At 43.5% G+C, this 14,288-nt stretch overlaps 1 protein-coding gene across 1 annotated transcript in view; it reads right to left on the reverse strand.

Moving 5' to 3' along the window:
- The window catches only part of FNDC3B (fibronectin type III domain containing 3B), a 327,048-nt gene that overhangs the window by 88,690 nt on the left and 224,070 nt on the right, over window positions 1–14,288 (reverse strand). Inside the window, exon 7 of the mRNA XM_087725242.1 lies at window positions 3,272–3,330. Coding sequence (XP_087581368.1) covers window positions 3,272–3,330 — 59 coding nt within the window. The remainder of the gene's footprint in view (window positions 1–3,271; window positions 3,331–14,288) is intronic.

A 14,288-nucleotide genomic window follows, 5' to 3' on the forward strand; every position in this document is an offset into this window, starting at 1 on the left:
CCTTACTACCCTCCCGGCCTTCCGCAAAGCTGTTAAGTCCTGGCTGCTCCAGCAGGCCGGGGGGCTCTCGTAATATTCAGCCCCCCGGAGATTGTGACTGTTGTATATTTTAATGTTGTTTGTGTATTATTCCCCTCCCTTGTTTTATTGTAAGCCACCCAGAGTCCTTCGGGAGTGGGCGGCATACAAATCAATAAAACTATAACTATAACTAACTCTTGTTTAGCAGCATAAATTTTGGGCTCAATTGTGGTCATAAATTGAGGACTAAGTGTATTCCTTAATAGAAGGGGCCTGTAATGTATCTCTTCTGCCTGACCTATGTAATTGGGGAGAGGCAGCCCCTCAGATAATCTGGTCCCATGCAGGGGTGGGCTGCTCCTGGCATTACTGCTGGTTCGGCACTCAAAATTTAGGCATTTGTACCTAAAAAGCTCTGCGCATGCGCACGTTAGGAAAGGGAAAAAATTAAATTTCTGCAATGAAGACTATTCTACACATGCACAGAACCGAAAATCAAGATGGCGCCGCCGCTGATAGAACCAGTTCAGGGGCGTGGTAGGCAGAGTTACTACTTACTCAGCCGAACTGGGCTGAACCGGTAGGAATCCACCTCTGGTCTCATGCCATGCAGGCCTACCAATGTTCCCTTTGCCTGAATTGTATGACTAATAATAAAGTAAACCATCAATGAGACTTTCAGCCTATCCTGGTCATAGTTCTCAGTTAAGGTTTTGCACACTGGCAAAATGAAGTTATTATAGCTTGAAATACATGTGGACGTATCACTTACATGTGTGATGGACCCAGCTCCCCAAACACGACACAATTCCTTTATTAGGAGTACTAGCAGCCACGGCAAAAAGTTTGTCTCTCAATGCAGGCTAAAAAGTCTGTCCAGCAGGGAGATGAATAGATGTCTGCCACATCTATTCATCTCTGCCCCCTGCCTTTTATCTCCAGGTGGGGCTTCGCTAGTAGCAGTGGCTCTTCCTTCCCAAGGATCAGCCCACAGATTTCCACTGCTCTCCTCTCCTCTGCCTTTTGTGTATCCGCATGTCAGGCATTGGACCCTCCTCTTTCTCATCAGCCACCTCCAGACTTGGGGTCTGTTGACTCTCCATCTGAGGGCTGATGGATGTCCCAGACTCCACCTCTGTCTCTCTCTCTGCCACCTCCATCCCCCTTTCCCCTTGGAGCTCTCAGGTTGCCTTGACGCTGACCCTGACACCCATACCTCCCCCTCGTCTGATTCGGCTGCTGGAGGGGCCGGCGTCCGACAGGCCACAACAGTCACGTGTAAAGCATACAAATCATCACAAATGAATGCTAGTAAACACTTTTCATTAAGCTATTTTCCTACATCGGGAAACTTTTTTATACCTACCGCCCACTTTTGTATCTCTGTTAGTAGTAAAATTTTCTAACTGCCCACCGGTTCCACAGTAATAGTGATTTTATGAAAACCTAATGAAAATGTTTTTAAATAATGCTATGAATTTTTTTAAAAAAGTCAATTAAATTAAAAAAAAAGAAAGTGCTTCAGTATCGGACAAAACCCCTACCGCCCACCATGAAAGCTGGAACGCCCACTAGTAGGCGGTAGGGACCAGGTTGACTACCGCTGTCCTACATGATCTTTGAACACCCCACACGTGAAAAGAAAGCTAGAAGGAACGCTGGAGATAATGTTTTATTTATTTAAGGGATCTGTTTCTATACATCCGCTTGTTTTGAAAAGGCATATGACTCACAATCTGACTGTAGCAGTGGCTGTAGCAATAAACAGTTTCAGATAAGGAATCAGGGTGATGTCAGCTTAGCATTGTAATGGTTGTTAAGGCTGAGCGAAACTAGCAAAAATAATTCTAGGACTACCTTTTTGGTTGGTCTTTGCTGCTTTGAGTTGCAACCCACTGCAGGGTTTTAAATGGGTATTTTTTGAAAAACAACCAGAAGTCGTACATGATTCCAGAAGCAGATAAAACTATTCCGAAGTACCACTGGAGCTGGGCGGTGAGAGCCATTACACTCTCTCTACCTAATTCATTAATCACATGCTCTTCCATACTTCAGCAGGTTGTAGCAATGCTGGATCAGCCACCATGGACCAGAAATTTGAAAACAGGGCTGTTTGTTGGTTTAAAATTCTGTTTAATTATTAAAAGGCATTTGCTCTGAGTTCACATGTGCAAAATATGGGTAATGAGATGGAAGATACAGTCATGTTTAACAGCTAGGGTAGCTCTGAAGCTCTGAAGCAGCTTCTTGGATGAGAAGCAAAACATCTTCAAAGAAAAAATAGAAACCAGTTTCCTCCTGAAAAAGCACCTTTAGGGCAGTTCAGAGGTGGGTTCCTGTCGGTTTTATTACTGGTTCACAACCTGCGCGCACGCCAGACGTGCGCTGCATGGGCATGCGCTGTTCAATGTAAATTGTTCTTCGTGCATGTGCAGAACAATTTACAGTGAACGGCACACGTGCAGTCACTGAAAACCAAAATGGCAGCAGCCCAGCAATGGCAAGGGAACCGATTCGGGGCTGTGGCAGGCCTGGGCTGCTGCCGATTCTGCATCCCAGGTCTGAATTCCATTACAGGTTCGGCTGAACTGAGAGCAACCCACCTCTGGGGCAGTTTCTAAAGCTTGCAGGGAGCTAATGTGACATTAAAACCCTTAAAAGTAACTGTGTGATTCTTGGAAAAGACAAAGCTGCTTTAAAGAGTTGCAGAGAAGTCCCTGGGAATAAGATCTGAAGCACTTCATCAGCTAACTCAGTTCTTTTGATGTGCTAAACTAAAACAGGGTGAGGAAAGAAGAGATCGCTTAGCATATAGTAAATATATGTTATAATTCATAATATGGCATGTAATCCTCTTTGACTACCCTGTTTCCCCGAAAATAAGACCTCCCCAGATAATAAGCCCAATTGGGCTTTTGCGTGCATGCGCTAAAATAAGCCCTCCCAGAAAATATTGCAATGCAGCAGCAGCCATGAGGTGACCATCCTTGCAGCCTCCTGCACCTCAAAAATAATAAGATATCCCCGAAAATAAGACCAAGCGCTTATTTCGGGGGTGGGGGTCAAAAGAAAATAAGACCCTGTCTTAATTTTGGGGAAACATGGTAGTATACTAGAAACCTAGTATTTATAATGATAAGACCAATGAAATAAAATGCAAATAAAATGTACTGGTTCTTATAATAGTTTGCCATAATATAGAGCTAATTGTTAATGTTGCTTCTTTGGGTTAAGGTTGTCTGTCACATACCTGTGGTTTCTCAATCCCAGAGAGCACTTCTTGCACCTTCTTTGTTTCTGTGTCACATTCTATTGCAAGAGAGAAAGAAAAAGAGGGAGACAGGTGAGTTATACATTACCTTCAGGGGCAATGAGGTCTAACCAATTTCTACATAAGATTTGTGTATCTGAGACAGTGCATGCTAAATGTTCTCACCACCGGTAATCAGCGTTGGGCTATAAACAAATTAGCATGGGTTCAGCAACCATGTGCTTAGAGATGAAGAACCAGAAGTTGGTGAAACACAAGTCTTATCAAATGTGAGCTAAAGTAAGGGATCCTGGGAGCTGTAACTCAGGAATTTTTGGATAAATACAGGGGTGGGGTTCTACCGGTTTGGACCAATTTGGGCGAACCGATAGCTCTGACAATCAGCTGGGAGTGAACCGGTTCGCTCCCACAATCAAGTCCGCTTACCCCTGCGTTATATAGACCTATATTGTCACAGCTGAGTCACGCAGCAGAGAGGATTGCCACGCTTCCCCAGCACAGTGGTGGGTTGAAGGTGGTACCGGAGCCAGCCCAGAGCACCAGATACTGTTCTGGTACAGTGCTCCGGAGGGCCCACCTGCCCACCCGCCCTCGCTTCTTATCATCCTTTTACATCTTCAGTGCTTCCGCGCATACGCACAGCAGCTGGAGCATCGCGGAGGCTCACAGAAACGCCAAGACGCATGCGTGTGCTGCACGTGTCCACATGGATGCCGGCAAGCACGTTCCAACCATACCAGTTGGAACGCAATCTGCAACCCACCACTGCTCCAGCAGTAATGCGGAAGTCAAGTTTTTTCCAAACTCTGCATAAATAGATGCAGAATGCTCATTGTGCTGGGAGAGATATGCTGAGTTGGAAATGTGAACATATTTATATTTTTGTGTGCAGATGATATTGTTGGCTTGTCTGAGAACCCAAATAATTTGTACTGAATTAAAAAGCAAGGAGCATGGGTCTGAAAATTAATATATTAATGATGGAAGAAAAGGGTTTTTTCCCCAAATCATACATAATTATTAAACATAACTAGGAAGTATGCTGGTGTAATGTTTATTAAACATAGGAAAATGGATGGCAAACATTTTAAACATGGGTAAATCCTAGAAGGAAGCATTATGCGATCTGCCTTGAGGAATTAACGTTTGTTGAAATAAATGACGTTGTGTCTAAAAGCCATGCTTCTGCTCACACTATTATGTGAAAGTAAGAAATGGGTAATAAGGAAAGACGTACGTTAAAAGAGAAAAGTGGGAACGGGATACAGATAATTCTTGACTCAGGAGCGTTCATTTAATAAGGATACAAAGTAAGAAGAATACTTTATTGTCATTGTACGTATATACACGGTATACCCATACAATGAAATTCACATAACACCCAGAGACCAGGCCCAAAACACATGACAATCCACACACACACACACACACCAAAAATTCCCCGCCCTTAAACCACCCAAGCATCCACACAACAGACCAAGTAATGCTGTCCAACAGCTCACTGATGGTGGCCCTTTAGTTCATTGTTGAGTGCACTTATAGCTCTGGGATAAAAACTATTCAGAAGATGTGTGGTCTGAGTTTTAATTGTTCTATATCTTCTGCTAGAAGGCAACAGTCCAAAAAGATTGTAAGCAGGATGGGAGGAGTCTCTGAGAATGTTGTGCCACTTCCTCAAACAGCTGGATACGAAGATGTCATCCAGGGCTGGTAGCTGGAGCCCAGTGATATTCTGGGCAGTTTTAATGATTCTCTGTAGAGCTTTTTTGTCAGCTGCAGAGCTGCTCCCATACCATGCAAGAATGCCGTATGTCGGGACACTCTCAATGGTGCTGCGATAGTAGGACAGAAGTAGATGCTGAGATAGATTTATCTTCCTGAGCATTCTCAAAAAGTACAGCCTCTTCTGTGCCTTCTTTGCAAGCATGTTAACATTCATAGTCCATGAGACGTCCTCCGAGATATAAATGCCCAGAAACGTAAAACTACCAATCCTCTCCTTATAACGACCTTGCAAAACATCACTTACAACTTGTACTTATAACAACTTGTACCACCTCATGGACACATGATCACAATTTGGGCACTCAATGGCTACCTTGCTTTTAAGACCGGTTTCACCATTCTGCAATCTTGGTTTTGATTTGTGACCTCTTTTGCTGATTTCCAGCAAAAACGACCATCGGGAAAACGTGTTTGCTTAATTTTGCTAAATGGGAGCAAAATGGGGTCTGACTCAACTTATGACTGCAATGACTTACAACAGAAATCCCAAACCCAATTTTGGTCATAAATCAAGGACTGGCTCTCCTTGTTCATGTCATCAAACAAGATGGAAGTTCAGGAAAGAAGAAGTGGTGAAGGAATGTGGACTGAATACAAGAATGAGCAACCATTGTAAGTACTTCCAGTTGGTTTGGTCATGGAAAAAGAATGAACGAGGACTTAGTTACAAAACAAAGGTAAGAAGGAAGAGTCAATGGGTCAAGAAGAACAGGAAGACTGTGAAAATCATGGTTAAAGAGACCTGAGATCTTTAAGAACAAAAATGAAAAGCTTAAAGAATAAAAAGCAGGGTATGATGCTATGCATGGATTGGGTGAAAGGTAGGATAGTTTGCAAGCATTGAAAGATATGACGAGGTATAAGCGAATGGTATCGATATATCCTAAATCAATGATGGCTAACCTTTTTCCCATCAAGTGCCAAAAGCGAAGGGAGCGCAGGGGGGGGGTCATGCGCGGGCATGACCATACCCCTAATTTTATGTGGGCTTCCCTGAGGGTGAAAAATGGCTGAAAATGAAGGCTGAAGTCAGCTGGCCAGCATGCATATGTGCGCTGGAGCTGACAGGGCAACGCCTTGCGTGCCCTAACAAATGGCTCGGTGCGCCACCTGTGGCCCATGTGCCATAGGTTCGCCAACATGGGCCTAGATAATGTCTGGCTGTTGTTCATTTTTTTCTACCTTAATCATACTTTAATTTCTTCAGTTTATTCTGTCTTACTCCTGCCTCTGCACTTTGCATAAAGGTGCAAAAGTTATGTGTCATAAATAAGGTTAGATAAAAGAGAGATAAATATTGTATCATATGTATTTCTCTGTCTTCCCTGGAGGTTGCCTTAGACAGTGAGATGTCTCAATTTGATAGATAGATAGATAGATAGATAGATAGATAGATAGATAGATAGATAGATAGATAGATAGATAGATAAGCAGGCAGGCAGATGAGAGACATAAGAAACAGAGAGAGAGAGAGAGATAGGCAGGCAGGTAAGAGGAGTCACACACAGAAGATTGATAGATGAGAGATAAGAGATAGAAATAGAAATGAGAGATAGAGATACCAGTGATAGATAGATAGGCAGATAGGTAGGCAGGCAGGCACAGAGGACAAACTAGCAGAGACACATGTTTAAAAAGACAGTTTATGTTGCTGGAGGTCCATGTTTTCCTCCTTGCATGTCATTTGGACAGCAAGGCAGGGCATAAATTAAAAGAACATCTACGATTACTTTCTAACTTAAGTTGGAAAAGTCATGTGAACATTGCTTGGATTGGATTTTGCCAAGAGGCTAATTAAGATAAAGTCACTGTACTTTGTAGAGCAATCATTTCAGGCTTTCAGCTAAACTCTTCTCATTAAGTTCAGATTCTTGGAAAACGGGAAACCTATTAGAGGAACATTTTTAGCCTTCTACCAAGCCCAGCATTGTGATTCAGAGGTATAATGGGCAAATTCCTAGTCCTAGAAGCTCCTTGGCTTCAGGAACTGCTGGATGCGCCAAATGAATCTGATGTACCGAAATGGTAAAATAACCATTCCAATGAGCAGGCTGGAACAGACCCAAAGTCCTAGCTGTTTAGCATCTTTTTTCTCACAGCTGTTGCATCCTATACTAGCTGATAACCTGGCGTTGCCTGGATAGTTAAAGGAATTGAAGTGTTTGTCTGACGGGGAGGCATTGAGAAGGGCCTTTCTTCCCCCTATTCCCATGCCCACCATCCCTGCCCACTCCCTTCCCCCACCTATGCGCTCCTCTTTCCCGCCCTGGCTACGATCCTGGCACTTTGCCCCAAATCCATCAGGTGCTTCCCCATTGGTCTACTGGAGGGCGAAGGTCACGGCTGGCTTTCCAAAGGAAGCTGTGAAAGAACTGACATCACAAACAACTGCCGCTCTAGGATGCCGCACAGGCTCTCCTTAATGGCCCAGGTTCTCCCTTCCCCCTCTCATGACATCACAAATAATTGCCACTCTAGGACACTGCATTCGCTCTCCTTAACGGCCCAGGTGTTCCAGAGTTATGCTCGAACACATACACAAACGCACACACATACACACCAGGGGTGTCTTATCCCCCCCCACCCCCAGTATTTGTTTCCAGAGGGTAAGTCATCTATGTACCAAGTTTGGTTGGAATTGCCTTTTTTATATATAAAAAATAATAATAATAAATAATAATATAATAATATATAGAGAAGTGACAAAGAAGGAGGAGGAGGAAGAGGAGGAAGTCCCTTAGCAATTGATCTTCAGAACTTTCCTGTTGCAAATGTTTGGATGACAGGTATAGGTAGTCCTCGGTTTACAACAGTTCATTTAGTGATCGTTCAAAGTTACAAGAGTACTGAAAAGGTGACCAATGGCTGTTTTTCACACTTACGACCATTGCAGCAGCCCCATGGACACGTGATCAAAATTCAGACACTGGTATACACACACAAACACACACTCAAAACAATGGATGGAAACTAATCAAGGAGAGAAGCAACCTGGAATTAAGGAGAAATTTCCTGACAGTGATAACAATTAATTAATGGAAAGACTTGCCTTCAGAAATTGTAGGTGCTCCGTTTCTGGAGGTTTTTAAGAAAAGACGGGACAGCCACCCTATCTAAAATGATGTAGGGTCTCCTGCCTCAGCAGGGGGTTGGACTAGAAGACCTCCAAGGTCCCTTCCAGCTCTATTCTGATTGTTTGATTGATTGACTCACTCATATTTATGACAATTGCAGGGTCCCGCCAACATGTGAGCATTGTTTGTTACCTTTTGAGCTAAGCTAAGTCAATGGGGGAGCCAGATTCACTTAACAACTGCAATGATTCACTTAATAACGGTGGCAAGAAAGGTAGTGTTTTATTGTTCTTGCTTAACAACAGAAATTTTGGGCTTAATTGTGGTCATAAGTGGTGGACCACCCACCCAAGTACAGGAAGCTGGACCTTTCCCAAACAACACTGCACAACCACATTTCTGTATGTTGTCTTCCTTGTTTTCCATTCACCCACCCCCCCAGTCCTTTTTTACACACTCAATCATCTGCTCTGGAGGACCAGAGGACCATCTGTGGCAAATTCTAAAGGTCTGGCAGGAGGGTCTGAAGGAGAGGGTCAAAGTGCCTCTTCTGGATTCCAGAAATAAAAATATTTCCATTGCTAGAAAAAATTCCAGTGGAATTTAACCATAAATTTGTAATTCCTTTTCAAAGACATCAGAGTTGTTGGCAATCGCCACATCATGTGGCTACACTCTGAATGTTGGAAAGAATTGCTTTTCTTTTTCTCCTTTGGGTTTCATGTTATTAATGCCACAACTAAACAAGAACCAGACCCTGAATTTTAGAGAGAGAGAAAATCATCTATGCATTGATGAAGAAGAATATTTTGCATCGTCTGAAAAAACCAGAAGAACTGTTCATAGTGCCATAAATAAAATAGTTGATTTATTTTATGTCAGCAAAATTCTAAGTTCTGCAGAGCAAAAGACTCAGAGCAAAATGCTACTGGTTTGGACCTGTTTGCTGAACCGGTAGTAAAAAAATGTTACCAGTTCGGGTGAACCAGTAGCTCTGACAATCAGCTGTGTGACAATCAGAAATCGCACAGAACAGCTGATTGTCGCACAGCTGATCGTTGTAACTACTGGTTCGCCTGAACCGGTAGCATTTTTTACGTTCCGACGATCAGCTGTGCTACAATCAACTGTGCCACCCAATTCACACAGGCCAGCTGATTGTCACACAGCTGATCGTCAGAATGTAAAAAAAATGCTACCGGTTTGGGTGAACCAATAGTTCCGATGATCAGCTGGGCGACAATCAGCTGGGCCACGTGAATTGTGTGGCACAGCTGATTGTTGCACAGATGATCATGGGAACGTAAAAATTGCTACCGGTTCAGGTGAACCAGTAGTTCCGCTGATCAGCTATGTGAAAATCAGCTGTCCTGTGCAATTACTAATTGGCAAAGCTGATTGTTACACAGTTGATTGTCAGAGCTACTGGTTCACCTGAACCAGTACCATTTTTTTTACTACCGCTTCAGCAAACAGGTACAAAACAGTAGCATTTCACTCCTGAATCTTTGTCATACAGCTGATCGTCAGAACGTAAAAAAACAGTTTGGGCGAACCGGTAGTTCCAATGATCAGCTGTGCTGCAATCAGCGGTGCGCACCTGAAGCAAATCGGTAGCAGACTTCAGAGCATTTCACCCCTGCAAAGACATGTAATTTTTATGTATGAAATTTACTGAACAGCTAACTAGCAAAATTGTCTTGTCCTGTTGATAGGTGAATCCAGATCATTGCCCATTTACATTCCAACAATTCAGCAGCTAGTTTATCTTGGCTGCACAGGGACGTACTAAGAAAACACAGGATAATTACTCATTTGCTGATAGAGGCCCCATTATAGCACTAATATATTAGCAACTCATTTATTGGACACCACCTTTCTTGAAGTGAGCTATTTTATGACTGTCATGACTTACAATTTTTTATGTAATTTCCAGACTCAGTTACAGTTATAACTCGAGGACTACCAGGTACATGGGAAGTGTTTCTAAGCCTAACACAGCCCGCCCCTCATTTGAAAGTTTTTGATATGATGAATTAACAAGTACCAATCCACTTAGACTTATTTACCACTTTACAGTGCTTTACAACCCTCTCTAAGTGGTTTACAGAGTTGGCATATTGCCCCCAACAATCTTGGTCCTTGTTTTACCAACCTCACAAGGATGGAAGCAATAGTAGGCTGCTGCTGGTTTGGACTGGTTCGAACGAACCAGTAGTTCCCACCAGCGGGTGGGTGTAGGCCCGCCCCCACCCTGCCCAGGTGCTATTTCATCTTATATTGCCGTGTTTTTGGAGTCATGTGTATGTGCGGAAGGCCGTGCACATGAAATGTGCGTTCACATTTCCGGTGCTGGGCGAACCGGTTGTTACATTATGTGACGCCCACCTCTGCATGGAAGGCTGAGTCAACCTTGAGGCCTGGTGAGATTTATGCTGCCAAATTGCAGGCAGCCGGCAGTCAGCAGAAGTAGCCTGCAGTACTGCACTCTAACCACTGCACCACTGTGGCTCAGTATAGAGAAACTATAATGTAGGATTCAAATAAAATCGGGGTGTTTTTTTTTGCAGAAAGTCATTGCTTTTTAGAACATGGAACTTGTTTCACGTTTTTGTACACACTGAATTGAATCTCAAGGGTATGTATCATTCTAGTATAATTAAGATTGAGCCAAAGCATCTCATCTCACAATATTCACTTTGCAAATTTCTGAACAGATTTTCCCCCCCAGTCTGGCTCCTAAGAATCAACACAGTTTCCAGGGTTTTCCACTGCTTCTGCAAATACAGGGTGAGGGATTCCTGCTTTTTTCCCATAACAACATTCTTTGTTATTACATCACCTTAGCTACCAGAAGCAGGAATTGAGTCATTCTTGACCTTTAAACCTTAACACATAGACCACATTTTCTCTCTTTGGACTGCTTTAGAGCACGGGTGTCAAACTTGATTTCATTGGGGGCCACGTCAGAGTTGTGTTTGACCTTGGGGGTCAGGGTGGGCATGGCCAGCTTAACGTCACTCATGTTGGGATGCCTGGGGTGGCCTGTGGTGCCTCTGGCAGAAAAAATGGGATCCTGAAAATGGAGCTCGTAAGGGCTGCTTGCCTTATTTTCTTATTAGACACGTTTTATTATATTAGACACATTTTAATGGGCTATGTGGTAATATAAATTGTGTCTCATTATGGAATGATGGGGAAGAATAAATTTCACCATATACTTTTAAAAAGAAAGACAATAAACAGCACAGTTTGATCAACAGACCATATTGGTGAGCATACTATTAATTAATTCCACAGAGAACAATTTAGTACTCTGGACTAGAAAGAGGTTTGTAATCAAGGTAATTACAAAGTTTCCTAGAAAGTCATAAGAGTACTGTATATCCAGAATAAGTCAGCATTTATTAAAAGAACAAGAGGAAAAGACTACAATGAAGCAGTTACAATAATGCTTGAAGTTTTTTAGCCATAAAGGCTTAAATCGAGTCTATTAATTTGACTTTAACCGGGTAGGCACAGATCAGCATCCCATCTACAGCTGGCATTGCAGATAAAGACTTTAGCATCAAGGCTGCCTTGATCAAGATCAAGGCTTAGCATTCACACGTTCAGTCCAAATATATGGGAAGGTTCAAAGGGTAGATCAAATGTAGCACTGATGTGTAATTCTTCAAAGAAGACTCATCGTTTCTTATAATGAAACTGCGGTGGAGTTTCCTAACCCATCTTTGAAAATCTAACTTTCTCCAACTTGGTGCTATTCTAGCAGAGCTGGACTTCCAATTTTCATATTGGCCATGTCAAAGTCCAACCCATGAGAAGAAAAAGTTGGTTGCGGAAAAACATCGTAATCCAATTTTCATTTAATTAGGTTAGGTTTTGGGTTATTGTCCATTTTTTATAATTAACATGCCTTCAGAGAGAGGGTGATGATTTTGCTCTCTCAGGCCTGGCCCTCAGTGGGTTTTTTGAGAGTTAAGATACCAATTTTGAAAAGACAGATTCCCAAAAGCAATGAAAGGGAAGCTGAAAGTTCAGACTAATCTCCTGGCTTCCCCATTCACCTACTTCAAGAGCCACTTGACTTTTATGGGGAGAAAAAGGGAATTATTTCTGCAGCTTATTGGATGCAGACAAGGTGAACAGGAGACCTTAGCCAAGTCATGTTTCAATTAAAAAAGAAAGAAAGCAAAGTTGATTTAATAATTTTTCAAAATTAGTCTTTCAACTCCGAGCCACGTTAGAATGCAGCCAAAGCAATAAAAAGCTTGTTGCATAGCTAGATATTGTTTTAACCGAGTGAACTGAAAAAGTGAACTGAATTATGCAGCCAGGTAGCAGTCGCGTAACTTCTAATTAAAGGAGAAGCTAATAGATATTGTGGCATTGTGTAAATTTTGGTTTACGGCTGAATGCAGCTTTGAAATTGCACACATTCCATCTGCTCAGCAGCTGTGTACTCTAATCCCCTTTAATAACCCCGGCTCATCCCCTGTAAGAATCTAGGATTCTTCAAACTTTGACTTTGCATTTAAGGCCAGAAATCTATTCCCCCTTTCCTCTGCCTGTTTTCAAGCAGATATTTCGGTTCAGCAAATGCTATATATGCATAACAGTGCTCTAGAGGACTGTTCAAGGCATCCTGGTGCTTACTGCACCAAACATCTATCTTCGTGATGGCGAACCTATGGCACATGTGCCACAGGTGACACGCAGAGCCATATTTGCTGCACACAAGCCGTCAGCTCTGGTGTGCATGCGGGAGGGCCGGGGGAGGCTGTTTTCACCCTCCCCAGGCTTCAGGAAAGCCTCTGGAGCCCGGGAACGGCGAAAACTCCCCGTGTGGGGGATGTCATGCATGCATGCGTGTGTGTGTGTGGGGGGGGGGTTTGTGCTGCATATGCAGGCAGGCGGGGAGAATTGAATTGTGGGTGTGAATGTGTGCACAGGCGATACCACACGCACACACAATTATAGCATGCCTTAAGAAAAAGTTTCACCATCACTGATCTATCTTTTTACAGAAATATTGGAGCAGAACAGAGGTTAACGCTATACGAAGATGAAGACCTGGAACAAATGGAAAATTTCTGGTACAGGAACTGCAGAACCTCTAGAACAGGGGTGTCAAACTCAAGGCCTGCGGGCCAGATCCAGCCCATGGGGTGCCTAGATCTGGTCTGCGGAGCCGCCCTGGAAACAGCGAAGGACTGGCCCACAGTGCCTCTGCCAGTGAAAACAGAGCTAAGGGGAGCCACATGCAGCCCCCTGAGCTCTATTTTTGTTAGCTGCAGGAGGCCATTGCAGCCAAAAACAGACATCGTGCTGGCCATGCCCACCCTTGCAGGCCCCCCAGCTCACAGATCAAACACAACCCTGATGCGGCTTTTTAATGAAATTGAGTTTGATACCCCCATTCTGAATAAGCCTTAGCTGAGGTCCCTTTTATTAAACAATGTCATTTATTAGACCCTAGGAAGCACACCTTCTCTGTTGCAATGTCTAGACTTTGAATAATATCCCCCAGGGATCTGTATGGTTCCTACTATGATAAATCCCAAAATCTGGCTACTCAGCTCCTGTAGGTTGCTTTTCATTGTTTCCAGGTTTTCCCCACCCAAAAGAAAGTTCAAGTCCCTGCCCAGCACCCACATGTCCATCACATGATCCAATCAGGTACCATCCAAAACTGGAGATGCCTCCCAATCACACCATCACAGCTGCAGGGCAAGACGTCCTTGACTCTCTGAGAAAAGAATGTTATTTTGACTATATATCACACATACTCCATACAATCCCCCCCAGCTGTTTTCCCACAATAGAAAATGCGGCAGGCCTTGAAAACCCAATGTAAAAAATGGCTTCCATGTCTGACACTAGTTTCTTAATTTTGCTGAATAGGGAATTCTGGGAGCTAAAGTCCACATCTCTTCAAGTTATCAAGGTTGAGAACACTGGTGGGTTGCAGGCGGTACACCCCGGTACAGGCGTACCGGAGCCTGCCTGGAGCATAGGGGTGCTCCAGAAGGCCCACCCGCCCAAGCTCCTTACCTGTTCTTTAAGCCTTTGGCGCTTCCGTGCATGCACATGGCGCGTATGGCGCCTGCGTGATGCTCCACCGAGCAGCTGGAGCA

Source organism: Thamnophis sirtalis, unplaced genomic scaffold (genome assembly GCF_051295495.1).
Source record: "Thamnophis sirtalis isolate CommonGarterSnake01/CBP01778 unplaced genomic scaffold, rThaSir2_p1.2 scaffold_11, whole genome shotgun sequence".
Taxonomy (NCBI): Eukaryota; Metazoa; Chordata; class Lepidosauria; order Squamata; family Natricidae; genus Thamnophis; species Thamnophis sirtalis.